Source organism: Cynocephalus volans, chromosome 15, assembly GCF_027409185.1.
Source record: "Cynocephalus volans isolate mCynVol1 chromosome 15, mCynVol1.pri, whole genome shotgun sequence".
Taxonomy (NCBI): Eukaryota; Metazoa; Chordata; class Mammalia; order Dermoptera; family Cynocephalidae; genus Cynocephalus; species Cynocephalus volans.
In genome coordinates, this window is record NC_084474.1 from 77,637,437 (window position 1) to 77,653,602 (window position 16,166).

Sequence of the window (16,166 nt, forward strand, 5' to 3'; positions counted from 1 at the left end):
TATTTTATTCCAAAATGGCCTTTTCATGCACCATTACTCCCTATTATTATTAAAACAGGCAGAATTGAAATTATTAAAAAATTTTTTTTATATGATTAGTATGTATATACATATATAAATGCATTTAAATTGCTAAAAATACTCTTGTGAGATATTAGTTTTTGCCATTATATTTGTTATAGACTTTTTCTCTCCCTTTTTTTCAGCCTTCAAAACCTCTTACATTCCAGTAGAAAACTCTCTCTACAAGTCCTTAACTTTGTACACTCGTTCCAGGTAATGAAACCCAAAAATCCAAATGGTGTTTGTGTAGAGCTTTATAGCATACAGTACACTTCCATGTTTGTTTTTGAGTCTCCACAGCAGCAAGATATGAAATAAGCATTAATTTCATTTCATAATTGAAGACTCTGAGATTTAAGACATTAATTGAATTGCATATTTCACTGGCCATCTCTTCAAAGACTAAAGCTCGAAGTCTTTGTCCTGTGCCAGTGCTTCATTCAACAGAAATGTGTTAAGCCTCTACTACGGGCCACATACCAGGTTAGGTGCTGGTTCTTGGGTGTGGTAATAACTGTAGTGATTCACCACTGCTGGAAGAGGTTGTCTCTTCTGGCAGCAAAGGCCAGTGTTCTGGACCTTTTGTTTTGTCCCCAGGCAAAGAAAAGATATTCTAGACTCGATTTATAGATAAACTTTAAGAATGGATTATTTCTGTTCAGAATATCTGATCCAACATCATTATGAATCAGTGTTTTGTAGTTTTATTCATTTATTCAATAAATACTCGAGTCTACCCTAGGCCAGACACTTCTGGGGAAACTGTTATGAGTAAGACACTAATGGAGCTTACAGTGTTGTATGAGACGGGAGTCAAATAAACATTAAAATATGTAGGTAATTACAGATTTCAATAAGTACTTTAAAGGAGCCAAACTCTGATGAAGTCTGAAAGTAGACCTAATTTCAATAGGAGAGAGGGAATATGAGCTAAAACCTAAAGAATGGAAGAGTATTCTGTGCAGAGCTTAGTAGTTGCAAAGTTTTTGTGTCAGGAAAGCATTCAGTGTATGAGGACACAAAAGGAGGCCATTGTAGCAGAACCCTCATGAAAGAGAGGTCATGGCAAGAAGTGAGGTCGAGAAGGGCGGGGCGTTCTGGAGTATGTTAAAGAAGTTGCATTTTATGCTGAGTGTAAAGAGAGATGACTAAAGGCTTTTAAATGGGGGAGAGATATTATTTCTGATTGACTAATATTTAAGAATATTAGTTACTGTTTGGAGAAGAAATTAGAAAGGGACTAGGATAGAAGCAAGATCAGCTGGGAGCCTATTGTAATAGCCTGAGTGAGAGAAGTTGGTAGCTGAGTCCCCTTTTTCACACACATGCAAAAGCCCCCGAAATTTTGCATATATTTCTGATAAAGTTTTGTTTATTACACATATATACTATTATACCAATAAATTATGTATATTATAAAAATACACAAAAATAGAAAATTTTATAAGGATTTAATAAGTAGACAGAGAAATTCTAAAATTCTCTCAGTATTGTACCCTTCTTTGAAGTGAGTATCCCACTTTGGAGACCACTGGCCTTGGCTATGGTGAATGAATAAAGTAAACTAATTTGGGATATGTTTTGGAGATAGATTGATACAATTTGATGATGAATTAAATGTGAGGAAAAGATTGGGAGTGTGGAGGAAGGGAGGACTCAGAAACGATTCTTGTATTTCTTGATTAGTCCAGGTGTATGGAGTAGGGAAGGCTGGGGAGGAAGGGGTGGTAAAAACTTTGAGAGTTCAGTTATGGACATGGGAAGAGTGGAATGCATGGGGAACCATCTGAGAGGAGATGTCAGGTAGGTGGATGTTTGAGCCTGGATTTCTGGGAAGGGGTCTGTGCTGAATATATGAGTCTGAGAAGCCTGGGAGTGGATGGAATATTCTGGTACTTAGTGTTGTGTTAGGTATTTTAGAGATTGTCTCCTTTTAGGTGGTACTTTGAGGTAGGTCCTGTCTTCTAAGAATTAACTTTTTTGTATCCCACAGTCTCATAGCCTATCATTTCTATATATTTCAAAGTATTTATTGCAATCTGACTTGTATTTCTCATTTTTGCATATAATAATACCTGTCATTGATTATTTTGGGCTCATGAGGTAGACCTTTGCATCTCCAGTAGTGCTTTGCATTCCATAACTATTTCTTAGGTAATCAAGGTCCATATTTCTCATTAGTTATAGTAAGTGGTTTTGGTAATGTATTGAATATAGAAAATTTCTTTTGTTTCTTGATCCTTTAGGAAGGTGCTTCAACACTGGATATTCACACAGAGCCCAGTTTTTCAAGTTTTCTTTCGCAGTCATCCTATACTGACATGGGAGTTCCACTTCCTGCAAAAAACTTAATATTTAAAGATGGTATCTTGTCAGAATGGAGTGGACGGTTGCCTTCCTCACTTCTTATTGCTAATCTCCATCTGCAATAATTTGGCTGCACCATTTGTTGCTCACACTTTCTGCCTTTTTTTCTTTCTTAACGTTAATAGTGTCAGCCACTAAAAAGCATCCTGCTGCTGTGGTGCAATTGTTGCTTAATTGATATTAAAAGTTTGGGGAACATGTTCATGTTTTCTGAAGTTTTGCTCATCATTGCACATCTCATTGCAACAAAGTGCTTTTTAGCAGCCAGCACTGTAGTTTTTACTTTGAGACAATCTGCATTTCTTTTATAAAACTAAGGGTATACTTTATAGGCTTTATGATGACTGTTATGTTTGTAAGCAGTCACTATGGATATCGCAATGGTAATTTTATATGTTACTTTATCAGACATGAATGTTGTTTAATTTTATATTTTGTTAGCTATACTTGGGATCAAGGGAAGAGATGGAGCTCTCCCTCTGAAAAGGCTTCTTGGCTCTTAAAGTAGTAAAACCATAAAACAATAAACATCCAGTATTGAGAGATGATATTATGGGGCATTAAAAATTCCTGTGGGTGTCTGTAAATTATGTATATCATTCGAATATTGTTGAAGGTTTATAAATCAGCATAGTTATGTAAAACTTAATATTGATTTATAAAGTCTTAACTCAGACTATGATTCTTCATTGTCATCTCGTGAGAAGCTTTGGAAAGCATTCAGTTTTTAAACCATGTTTATACTCATCTGTAGACTTCTGTTGTCACTTACTTTGGGCTTTATATTTTCATAGAGTCTTTATGGGAAAATAGAATTTATTTTCCACTCTTGCAGCTGTGTCTGCTGCACATTCTCACCCTGATTTAGTTTTTGTTTTGTAGCTTTACGAATGATTTGTTTTGGAAATTGAATTTGATGTTTTCAAACCAAGGACTGTGATTTTACATTAGAATTACACATTAGAAGCATTCAGGCTATGTCTTCAGATCAGAACACTTTAATGATAAACCTACTTTGAAGACATATTCCTAAGCAATCTGGACCTTACTTTTAGAGGAAATGATGAAAAATTGAATAATATCAAAGTGTTTCTTAAGTCATTGATTCTTTTAGTATCTCAAATGTTAATTAGAATAATTGGAATAACTTTTTAGACTTTTCAAATTACCTTTCTTGGGAAGTTTGTGCAGTGTTTAGTTCTTCTTATGGGGTAATGGTTTGTTAGTTAAAAACTGTAACTAAACTAACTGGTCAAACAACATATGTCTAAAAAACACTTACGGCTTTAGAAAATTTGGGAATGTTATAACCTAAACATTTTTGCTGGTAATTTTTATTTATAGAACTAATATTTGTGTACTTAACATACTTCTGGAAGTATATGCCTTTCTTAAAATGGTTAATATAACCAAGCATTCAGTTTCATGGCCTAGCTATAGAATTGAATATTTTAGACCGGGTTACCTTTGGCACAGTCAGTGCTGTGTTTGGGGTAAATGCAGTAACGTTTAGTTTTCTACTTTGTCTTGTATAAAGTAGAAACCATGTGTATGTTATGTTTGTCTATAAAAGGAAAAATATATACTAATATTAAATAATTTCTTATGACTGTGAATTACTCATTTATTTTTCCAATAACTGATATTGTACATTCCTAGTGCTATTAGGTATGTATGTATGTATGTAACTTTTACAGTTTTTCAACTGAAAGTTGTATTTCATTTGATCAGGGCTCTTTAATCTCATTTTAATTAGCTTTGTTTGAATTAACTGTAGCTGTTTTATTTATTCCTGTATTAACAATCTAAGCTAACTGTAATGCCATGCACACTAATAAAGAATTGAACATTTGTAGTTGTTGGCAGTGAACCCAACTGGTGAGTTTAAAGCTTAAAATATGGGAGTGATTTGCTGCTACATCTTCGAGAGAGATAATGCAGAAGTAGAACCTAATAATGATCATGAATTTTATGGAAAGTACTGAAAAAATATGGGGTCAACTACAGTTTCTCATGTTGAATGAGGAAAGAGTAGTCATGTGATTCCCAGCTGAAGACCTCTCATACTCTTGAGGGAGAATCTGCATTTTTTGAGCTGTTAGCAGAATGTGAAATGCTGATGTTTGTGCTTTGCTTTATGAATTTGGCTTTGTTTCATTCGTACATTAACTCATGTAAAGATGCAGCTCTTAAATCTTACAAGTGTTGATCTAATTCAACAAAAAGGTAAATTTAAAACATAGACTTTGATATTTGCCAAAGAAGGTTCATGAAACATTTTTATTCAATTTCTTTGCGAATGTTTAAAGTTATTTCATTTGGCTTTGTGCCACTTCCTCTCCTTTCTTCCCCTACTCCCTTAATGTAGCATAAACCATGGCAAACATTCTTTAGAAACCAGGAAAAAAAAGAACAAATATCTAAAAGGACATGAAAGTTAGTATGTATGGTACAATTTCACCTCTCAAATGGGTCTAAAGAAATGTAACTTTATATCATTAAAAAAAGATGACCATCTGATTTCCTTCTTCCTTTTTTAAAATATGTAATCAGATGACTTTGTATTTGTTTTTTTGAGGAATATTGATTTCTTTTACTTGATGTGTTCTGTTTTCTTTGCCATTCATATATTTCAAATACAATTTATATTTAAAGATTTTAAAGTACCAAAACTGTAACTGAGTACAGTGGATTGTTTTCTGTTAGGATGTTAATATTATACAATGAAATGTATAAACTGTTGTCAATCTGATTATTGACACATATAACATGTTTACAAATAAACTGTGGTGTTGATCAAGTTACTGTTAAATGTGGATAATCTTCTGAAAGTTCCTTTCTTAATTTTAGATATAGCCGTGCTTTTAGTGCCATTGCTTTCCTTTACTTTTTAAAAAATATCTTTTATTTTATAGTAATTTCAAATTTACAGGAAAGTGCAAAGGTAGTACAGAGATGTTCCCCGAACCCTTCACTGATCTTCCTCTAATGTCAATACATTATGGAAACTATGGTACATTTGTCAAAACTCAGTAATTAACATTAGTGCAATACTATTTTCTAAACTACAGACTTTGACTCTCACTAGTTTTTTTACTGTGTCCTTCTAGTCCAGTGTACTATATTGCATTTATTTAGTCATCAGTGCCTCCTTAGTCTCCTCCAATATGTGAGTTTCTCAGTCTTTTGTGACCATGACACTCTGAAGAGTACTGGTAAGTTATTTTGTAGGATGTTCCTTAGTGTGGGTTTATCTGATGTTTTCTCATAAGACTGAAGCTATGCTTTATCTGAAAGAATAACACGGAGGTAATGTGCCCTTCTCATCAGTGTTATCATATCATGGGGTACATGATGTCAATATGTATTTCTTCATTGATTAGGATGGTGTCTGCTAGGTTTTTCCACTGTGAGATACTATTTCCCCCCTTTTAAATACTCTGTTCTTTGGCAGCAAATCACTAAGTCAAGCCCACGATCAAAGGGAGGGAAATTTAGCTCCATTTCCTGGAAAGGGGGAGTGGTTTCTACATGTATTATTTAGAATTATGTTTTAAAGAAAATCTTTTCTCTCATTTATTTATTTGATCATTTGTTTATATTAGTATGGGCTTATGGCTTTTCATTTTATCCTTTGGGTTAAGAGCCAGTGCTCTTATTTATTTTGTTGTGCAAATTGTTTCATCTTCAGCCTTTAGGAGGTCTTTGAGGTTGGCGCCTAAATCCTTTTGATATGCCCCCATTTTTTTTTGAGACTGTATTCGTACTACCTAGCACTACAAGTACCATCTGGTCCCCAGCCCTAGTGTTGGCCATTTCTCCAAGGAGCCTTGATTCCTTTTATTGGAGAATGGAATATAGAAGCCAAAATCTGGATGTTGGGTGTGCTATTGGAGTGTCATTGCTTCTAGGCCTTTGCAGTGAGCTAGGAGATATAAATATGTATACTAGCCAATATATAGATACACGTCTTTCCAGTGATTTCTAGATCTATCTATATAAAGTTAAACATGAGATTATATTGACAATCCAGCACCACAAGGTTTGTTCTAGCCTTACCTCCTTGTTTATTTGTAACTTCTTTTCTGACAGTAAAAACTTGGCTTTTAGCTTATTTATTTGCTTATTTGTTCAACCCTAGTGTACTTATAAAGTGGCTTCAGAACAGTTGTTATACCCCTGTGAGAAGCAAACTGACAGTTAAACTGACAGTGTTTAAGTGCCCCCCTCCTTTTTTTTTTAGCCTTGCAGTAACCAGTCAAAACACCATTTTCCAAAGTAACTTGGTTTGGCTCCTTTTTATTCTTTCATCGAGGTTGTGTCATACATTGGTAAAACAGTCAGATTCATTTGTCACACGCTGCATTCCATCTGGGATTCCCTGAGATCCTAGTTGATTTTATTTATTCAGACACTAAAATGTACTCTGTATGGGGTTTGGTAAATGCATAGGGTCATGTGTCTACCACCCCGGTACAATACAGAACAATTTCATCACCCTAAAAATTTCCCTTTGTACTCAACCACTGGCCCCTCTCCACAACCCCTGGCAACCACGTGTCTGTTTTTCATTTGTACAATTTTGCTTTATCCAGAATATCATCTATATGGTGAAATCATACAATTTGTAGCCTTTTGGGTCTGGCCTCTTTGTTCTAGCAAAATATATTTTAAGTTCATCCATATTATGTGAATCAATAGCTCGTTCTATTGCTGAATACTCCATTGTGGATTTATCAAGGTTTGTTTATCATTTAACATTCACATACAGTTTTTAATGTAACCATTCATTTTGATTTGGTAAATACTTAGGAGTGGGATTGCTTAGTCATTTGGTAAATGTGTATTTGACTTTGTAAGAAACTGCCAAACTGTCTTCCAAAGTGACTTGTTTTGCCTTCCCACCAGCAAGGAATCAGAATTCCTGTTCCAGTGGTATCTCATGATGGTTGAAATGTTTGTATCCATAATAAAAAATAATGTTGAGCATCTTTTTATATACAGGTCAACTATCCCTTACCTGAAATGCTTAGGACCAAAAGTGTTTTGGATTTCAGATTTTTTCAGATTTTGAAATATTTGCAGATAATACTTAACAGTTTAACATCCCTAATCTGAAATCTGAATGCTCCAATGAGTGTTTCTTTTGAGCATCATGTCGGCACTCAAAAAGTTTTGGATTTTGGAGCATTTCTGATTTTGGGTTTTTGGATTAGGGATGCTTAACCTGTACTTATTTGACATCCATATATTATCTTTGGTGAATTGTATGTTCAGATCATTTGCCCATCTTTAAAAAATTGGGTTGTTTTATTATTGAGATTTAAGACTTCAGTATATATTCTGAATACAAATTCTTTATTAGACATGTATTTTGCAAACATTTTCTCAGTCTGAATTGTCTTTTCATTCTCAATAGTGTGTCTTTTTAAGAACAAATGCCTTTATTTTTTTTTTACTACTATTTTGTTTTAGCATCTGGCCAGTATGGGGATCTGAACCCTTGACCTTACTGTTATCAGCGCCACACTGTACTGAGTGAGCTAACTGGCCAGCCAACAAATGCTTTTAATTTTGATAGAGTGCAGTTTATTAATTTTTTAGATTGCCATTTTGATGCTATCTGAAAACTCATCACCACACCCAAGGTCATGCATATTTTTCCTGTGTTTTCTTTTAAAAGCCTTATAATTTTATGTTTTACGTTTAGGTCTTTGATCTGTTTCAACTAAGTTTTGCACATGGTGTGAGGTGTGTGTGAAGATTTATTTTTGTATATGGACATTCAGTTGATACAGCACCATTTCCTGAAATGACTGTAGTTTTTTTCATCGAATTGCCTTTATACCTTTATCAAAGATCAGTTGGCAAATCTATAGACAAAGTCGATGAGTGGTTGCTTGGATGTGAGAATGGGAGTGACTGTAGATGACTCAGAGCATCTTTGTGTGTGATGGAAATTTTCTAAAGTCGAATTGTGGCAATGGTTATACAACTCTAAATTATAAAGAATCAAATTGTAAAACTTAAGTGATAGCATATGTAAATTATACTTAAATAAAACTTTAAAAAAGTCAGTTCATGCTATTTGTGTGGGTCTATTTCTGGGTGCTCTGTTCTGCTGCATTGGTCAGTGTGTTTGTCCTTTCCTTAAAATCACACAAATTGTGTGAGTCCTCCAACTTTGTTCTTTTTTGGAATTGATTTTTGGCTCTTTTAGTTCCTTTGCCTTTTCTTATGAATTTTACAGTCAGTTGGTCAATATCTACACAAAAGCTCCCAGGGCTTTTAATCAAAATTGTATTGAATCTTTAGGTCAAATGGGGGAGAAGTGGCATCTTAACAGAGATCTCCATTTATTTGTAATTTCTCTGATTTCTTTGTCATTGTTTTGTAGGTTTCAACAAATAAATCCTGCACATATTTTGTTAGTTTTATACTTAAGTTCTTTATTTTTTTAGTATTGGAATTTTTTTTATTTCAAATTGAAATCTTTCATTGCTAGTATACAGGAATATGATTAACTTTTGTATATTTCAACCTTGCTAAACTCACTTATTAGTGAGCTTTTTTTTAGATTCTTGGGGATTTTATACATAGATAAATCTGTCATCAGTGAGTAAAGACATTTTATTTTTCCTTTCCAATCTGTACTTCTTTTATTTCTTTTTCTTTGCCCTATTTCACTGGCTAGGGCTACCAGTACAATGTTGAATAGGAGTTGTGAGAGCGGACCTCCACCATTAAGTTATGATGTTAACTATAGATTTTTTTATAGATAACCTTTAAGTTAAGAAAGTTTCCTTCTATTTCTAGTTTGCTGAGTTTTTATCACAAATGAATGCTTTCATTGTATCCAATGAGATGATCATATGGTTTTTCATATTTAGACTGTTAATATGGTGAATGACATTAATTTTCAAATCTTGAATCAGCCTTATGTTCCTGGTGTGAACCCTACTTGGTCATGATGAAATTGTCCTTTTATATATTCCTGGGTTTGATTTGCTAATATTGAGGATTTTTTTATGTCAGTATCCTGAGGGATATTGGTATATAGTTTTCTTGTAATGTCTTAGTTTGGTTTTGATGTTAAAGTAATTCAGACCTTAGAAAATAAGTTAGAAAATGTTCCCTCTTCTCTTTTCTGGAAGAGATTATAAAGTGTAGGTATGATTTCTTCCTTAAAAATTGGTAGAATTTCCTAGTGAAACCATCTGGGCCCCAAATTTTCTTTTTTGGAAGGTTTTGAACAACAAATTTACTTTCTTTAATAGATATATTCAGATTAGCTATTCTTGAGTGAGTTTGGTAGTTTGTGTCTTTCAAGGAATTGGTCCATTTCATCTAAATTATTGAATTTATGGGAACTTATTACTTCTATAGAATTCCCTCATTGTTCTTTTATCTGTTATTTTATTTATTTATTTTTAAAATTTTATTTATTGAATCAAAATCGATTATACATATTTTTGGGGTTGAACATTGAGATATGTTGATTAAATCAATATTACTAGCATATATATTGTTACAAATTGTAATTATTCTTTATGCCCCTTGTCCAACCTCTCCCCTTCCCCCATCCCCTCCCCCTCCCCCCTCTAATTGCCCTAGATTTCTTCTCTCCTACTGAAAGAATAATGATTACTCTGTTAACTTGTTGCCTAGATGATCTGTCCAATGCTGAGAGATGTGATCAGGTCCGCCAATTTTATCATAGAGCAGGTGCTGTTTCTGTCACTCTGAAATAGGTTTTGTGGAAAGAGATATCCTCTCCTTTTCTTTGTCTCTGCTGGTGACTCTTGTGTGAATGCACTCCAGTGGTTGGCGGACCATCTGCATGGTGGCTGTGGCAACTAGCCACTTTTGTAGCAGCCATGGTTATTATGGTGGCTCTGGTGGGCCACCCACTTAGAGGTGCTGTTTTTGGCATGCTCCTTGGCACTGGTGGTATGCCTGGTTGTGGGGTGTGTTTGGTCCCCTTCTCCATGCCTCTGGTCCCTGGGCAGGTCCTAAGGCACTGGCACCATGTGCCTGGTTGTGGGAGAGGGGTCCAGTCCCCTTCTCCATGTCCCAGGTCCCTGGGCGGACCCCGAGGTACTGGTGCAGTGTGCCTGGTTGTGGGAGGAGGATCTGGTCCCCTTCTCCATGCCTCAGGTACCCAGGTGAGCCCCAAGGTGCTGGCGTTTTGTGCCTGGTGGGGGAGGAGGGTCCAGTCCCCTTCTGCATGCCTCTGGGCCTGATGGGCCCCAAGGTGCTGGCATGGTGTCCCTGGCTGTAGGAGAGAGGTCCAGTCCCCTTCTCCTTGCCTTGGGTCCCTGGATGGACCCGAGGTACTGGCGTGGTGTGCCTTGTTGTGGGAGGAGGGTCTGGTTCCTGGCTCCATGCCTCGGGTCACTGGGTGGGACCCAAGGCGCTGGCTTGGTGTGCCTGGTTGTGGGAGAGAGGTCTGGTCCACTTCTCGTGTCCTCGGGTCCCTGGGCAGGCCCTAAGATGCTAGTGTGGTGAGCCTGGTTGTGGGAGGGGGGGGTCCAGTCCCTTCTCCATGCCTCAGGTCCCCAGGCAGGCCCTGAGGCGCTGGCTCAGTGTGCCTGGTTGTGGGAGGGTGGTCTGGTCCCCTTCTCCATGCCCTGCGTCCCTGGGCAGGGCCCAAGGTGCTGGCCCAGTGTGCCTGGTTGTGGGAGAGAGGTCCAGTCCCCTTCTCCATGCCCCGGGTCCCTGGGTGGACTCTGAGGTGCTGGCATGTTGTGCCTGGTTGTGGGCAGGTGGTCTGGTCCCCGACTCCATACCCTGGGTCCCTGGGTGGGGCCCAAGATGCTGGCATGTTGTGCCTGGTTGTGGGAGAGGTCCAGTCCCCTTCTCCATGCCTTGGGTCCCTGGGCAGGCCTTGAAGCTCTGGCATGGTGTGCCTGGTTGTAGGAGACAGGACCATCCCCCTTCTCCTTGCCCCAGGTCCCTGGGTGGGCTCCGAGGTGCTGGCATGTTGTGCCTGGTTGTGCGAGGCTGGTCTGGTCCCCAACTGCATACCCTGGGTCCCTGGGTGAGCCCCAAGGCGCTGGCTCAGTGTGCTTGGTTGTGGGAGAGAGGTCTGGTCCACTTCTCGTGTCCTCGGGTCCCTGGGCAGGCCCTAAGATGCTAGTGTGGTGAGCCTGGTTGTGGGAGGGGGGGGTCCAGTCCCTTCTCCATGCTTCAGGTCCCCAGGCTGGCTCCGAGGCACTGGTGCAGTTTGCCTGGAGGTGGGAGTGGGGTCTGGTCCCCAGATCCAAGCCTCCAGTTCCCAGGCAGGCCCCAAGGTGCTGGTGGTGTGCCTGGGCCGGAACTAATTTTTTGTCCTTTGCTTAGGGGAACTTCCTGTGGGAACCAGTACTTGAGCTGTGTTGTTGAGCTAAATTGCTACTTTGCTGCTGTTTCCCTAGGGAAGGCTTTTTGTGCAGCTCAGGGTTTAATGGTTGGCTTTATATGTACTTCCAGCTTTCCAGAGACCCGGTGGATCTGTGTTCTGTAGAATCTCTGATTTGGGCCTGAGTTTTTTCATCAAACTGCACCCCATGCAATTCTGTATTCCCGACCAGTCTCCTGTGAGTGGTCCTGTGCTGACTGGGGGGCAGATCGGCTGTCCTTGCTGTGCCCCAGTGTTCCCCTGGTGGGCCTGTCTCCCCACCGCCCATGCTGCAAACACTTCCCATGGGACAGGCCCTATGACGGTCCCTACGATGGTCCCTTGTGATGACTCACTGGCCTCTGAATGGCTCCCTTTTTTTGGCTGTTCTGGCTCGCTTCTGCGTGGGTCCACATGAACACTATTAGCAGTCTTGCTGTCCTGGGGGCCACCAAGGCCCTCTTCTCTTCTGCTGCCTCCAAGTAACTCCATCTGAAGGGCACAGCTGCAGCCTCTGCCGGCTCCTGCTCCATGTGCTCAGCAGCTCCAGTCTTAAAGCGGCCGTGGCCCAAAATCCTCAGAGCAGCTTTTTCTTTCTCTCATCATGGTTTCTCCCACCTTCATGAACTCTGTAGGTCTCTCCTCCTCTTCCCCTGAGCTCCAGTGTCCCTGGCTTGGCTGATGTTACATTTTTATAGTTGTAAATTTGGTTAATTTGTGGGAGAGAGTGATGCTGGGGACCATCTATTCCACCATCTTGACTGGAACTCCCTCCCTCATTGTTCTTTTATATGATCAGAATAAGAAAATAAAAAGATGAAGTGAGATAGATTCAAAAAGAAAATGTCTGCTAATTATCCAGAACAGATGAAAGATAAGGAATCGAGAGATACGGGAACCCCAAAGCATATCAATAATGGTTTCAGAAAATAATTGAATTACATCGTCAAAGTACTTAGAGAAAATGATTGTTGACCTAGAATTGTGAATCCAGCAAAACTATCAACAACAAGAGTGAGGATGGTTAGCCATGGAAGTGACTAGAAATAATTTGGATTATGCATGATAAATATAAGGGTACTACTAAAAAACACAGTTTATAACTCCCACGCAAGTAGTAGAGAAAAATGGAATGAGGAAACAAGAAGAAGGGGGTGGCAGGTGGGGAGAGAGGGAAGAAAAAGACAAGAAAGCAGAGTGATGTGGTGAAATAGTCCAGACAGATATGAAATCACAATACACCTAAATTGACTAAACTTGCCAGCTGGGGAAAAAACTGAAAAAGATGTTAAGGTTGAATGCTACCTCCACCCCTACCCCCAAAGCTGTCAACTTGATGTAGCAAATACACCTGAAACCTAAAGATGTACAAAGATTAAAAGTGATATAATGAAAAAGATATACAAGGGATCTAGGTACCAAGTGAAATGTTATATTAGCATTAGACAAAGTAGAACTTCAGACAAGAGTGTTGTTGGGGATGTACAGCATATCAGTCAGGGACCCAGATGGAGGCAGATGGCACATTCAAAGTAGGAAGATTAAGGAGAGTTAATTTACAAAGGGATTAACTGCAGACATTAATGAGTTGGAGAACAAAGATACAAAAAGGAAGCTCAACAGCACCAAAAGACATGAGATTAATCAATAAAAATGAGAAAGAGCCAAAACAGCCTTAGGAATTAAAAAGATATAACTATGGATTCAGAAGTTTAAACAGATAGTGAGAAAATATGCCAAACAATTTAGGCCAATAAATTTGAAAGCAAAGACAAAATTGACAAACTTTTAAAAAGAATAACTTACTAGGGGGTGCTGGCTGGTTGGGGGGTCTCAGTTGGTTAGAGTGTGGTGCTGATAACACCAAGGTCCAGGGTTTGATCCCTGTATTGGCCAGCCACCCCAGAAATATATAATTTACTAAAATTCTGATTCAGGAAGAAACAAAGCCTGAAAAGTTCTGCAACTTAAATCAGTGATTTAAAAGTCTCACAAAGAAAACACCAGGTCTAGATGATTCTATAGGTGTGTTCCACCAAACTTTTAAAGAACAGATAATTTAAATTTATGCAACATCCCCCAGAAAATAGAGAAAGAGGGAGTATTCTCAATGCTTTGATGAAGCTATTTCAATCTTGAGGCCAAAATCAGAGCCAAGGTGGTATAAGAAAGGCCAATCACAGGCCATCTCACCCAATAATATACTTACAAAAATCCCAAGCAAAGTATTAGCAAACTGCACCCTGATATACAAAAGATAATATAGCAAGTTGAGTTTGTCCCAGGAATGCAAGACTGATTTAATGAATCTATTAATGTAATTCATCTCACTAACATAAAAGAAGAAAAAACATGGGATCATCTCAGTAGACTCAGAAAATGCATTCTATAAACTGCAGTACTCAAGAAGAAGAAGAAAAAAAAAAAGCAAAAATATTTTTAGCAAACCAGGAGTAAGAAGGAATTTTTTTAACCTGATGAGTTAACTTCCAAAAACCTACAGCAAACATTCTTAATGATGAAATATCAAATACATTCTCATTAAATTCAGCAACTATATATAAGGATATCCACAATTCCTACTTTTCTTAAATTTTACATGAGAGATTGCAGTCAGTGAAGTAAGATGAAAGGTTTGGAGACAATGAAGGAAATTGCCGTTATTCACAGATAATATAGCTTTATATGGAAAACATAAATTAGGCTACTAATAGATTATTAGAAATAATATAAGCGTTAGCAACATGGACGGATTTAAGATCAATAGATAAAACCCAGTTGCATCTCTAGGAGCAAACAGAAAACATTGAATATTTTAGGACATACTATATGCAAAAAACAAAGTGCTAGCTGTGAGTCTATGGAGAGCTTCATTCAGTCAGGCTCCACTTAGAAAAACAGAAGACATACTAGTTATTTTAACAGAAATAATTAAATAGAGGGAATTGGTTAAACAGGTGTTAAAGGACCGAAGAAAGAAAACGTAACGGAGTTAATAACTGCAGGAAGGTGCTACTACCCCAGGGGCTGAAGTAAACAGAGAGGTTGGGGTATGTGAACCTAGAAGCATGAAGGAAGAGCCCTCCAGAGTTGGGAAGCTGATCTCTAAGGAGATGGCATCACCGAGCTGATGCTGATATCAGGAGCCCAGAGGAGGTTCCCTGTGGAGCTTGGGCTCAGATTCCGAGGACAGCACTGCCTGGCTGAAGGAAAGGAGCTAGGAAGTGGAATTAACTGCTCCCATGGTGCAGGTGCAATTCCACTTGGTAACCAGAGCTGCTCAGCCAGTTCAGTGACTCCCTTCTTTGCCTATTCCTTTAATGACATGAGGAGCTCAAGATGGCTAGGTGGGACCACAACTACTAATTCGATAGAAACATTGTGTTCCCTGGAGGAAGCATTCTTGTCCTTGGAGCCTAAAATCTCCAAAAGGAAAGCAAAATGCTGCAGGTGGTGTATTAGGTGTAATGGTGAAGGGAACCACTCCCACTTCTGTTCCTGGGCCTGTGCATTCTGGCTGTGGAGGATATATGGACAGACAGCACCATATGTTGGCCACTGACTCAAAGCATACACTGTAAGATGCCTGTAAGACAGAACCACTAATGTACACACGTGTAAAAATGGGAGCTCTTGTACTGCTGGTGGGGTATAAATTGGTACAAGCTCTTTAGAAAATAGTTTGTCACCATCTTGTAAAGTTGAGCATTTACATATCCTGAAACCTAGCAATTCTAGTCCTAAAAAAGTCTTAGGAGGCAAGTAGCAGCATTGTTTGTTATAGTTTGTAAGAGCAAAAAATTGGAATCAACCCAAAACTCAATAGAAGAATGAACAACTGTTACATTCACATATTGGCATTCAGATATCTCAGAGGTGAAAATGGTTCAGCTGTAACTATTAGTGTTCCTTTTAAATTATAGCACCCGGTTTATAGACAGATGCAATATTTTCTAGTAGTGTCATGAGGATATTAATTATAAATTTTTTCAAAGTTTTCTTCTGGTCTCTGCATTGTCTCTGTTTTCTCTGAGTTCCTTTTTTTCTATTTGTACTTTTGGAGTACAAATATTCGTACTTTTTTCTATTTGTACTTTTCTTCTATAGCCTTGTGATCATATATTTTAGTGCATGTCCCCCAAAATGTCATTGGGAGGACAGTGTGCATGGAGGGCGGGGGCTCGTTGAGTGGTGGGAATCACTGAAGGGATAAACCGCTCTTTTACTAGGGTGCTCCCAACCATCAGGATCTGTAGGTGTTTTCTATGGGCCCAAACAATGTTACAGTCGGTAATAATGGTAAGGCAGGGATACTTGTGCTGCCCCTGGTTTCAGAAGAGGCTCCAGTTTCCTGCCC

The 16,166-nt window shown here is 38.5% G+C and overlaps 1 protein-coding gene across 3 annotated transcripts in view; it reads left to right on the forward strand.

The window, feature by feature from the left end:
• The window catches only part of FAM91A1 (family with sequence similarity 91 member A1), a 68,952-nt gene that overhangs the window by 36,667 nt on the left and 16,119 nt on the right, over nt 1-16,166 (forward strand). For 2 of the 3 annotated variants that reach the window (XM_063079366.1, XM_063079367.1), the window contains 2 exons: nt 207-276; nt 2,310-5,130. In XM_063079366.1, coding sequence (XP_062935436.1) covers nt 207-276; nt 2,310-2,495 — 256 coding nt within the window. In that variant the 3' untranslated portion in view covers nt 2,496-5,130. Of the gene's footprint in view, nt 1-206; nt 277-2,309; nt 5,131-16,166 lie in introns of those variants that run through there. The other variant, XM_063079369.1, reaches the window with a different exon arrangement.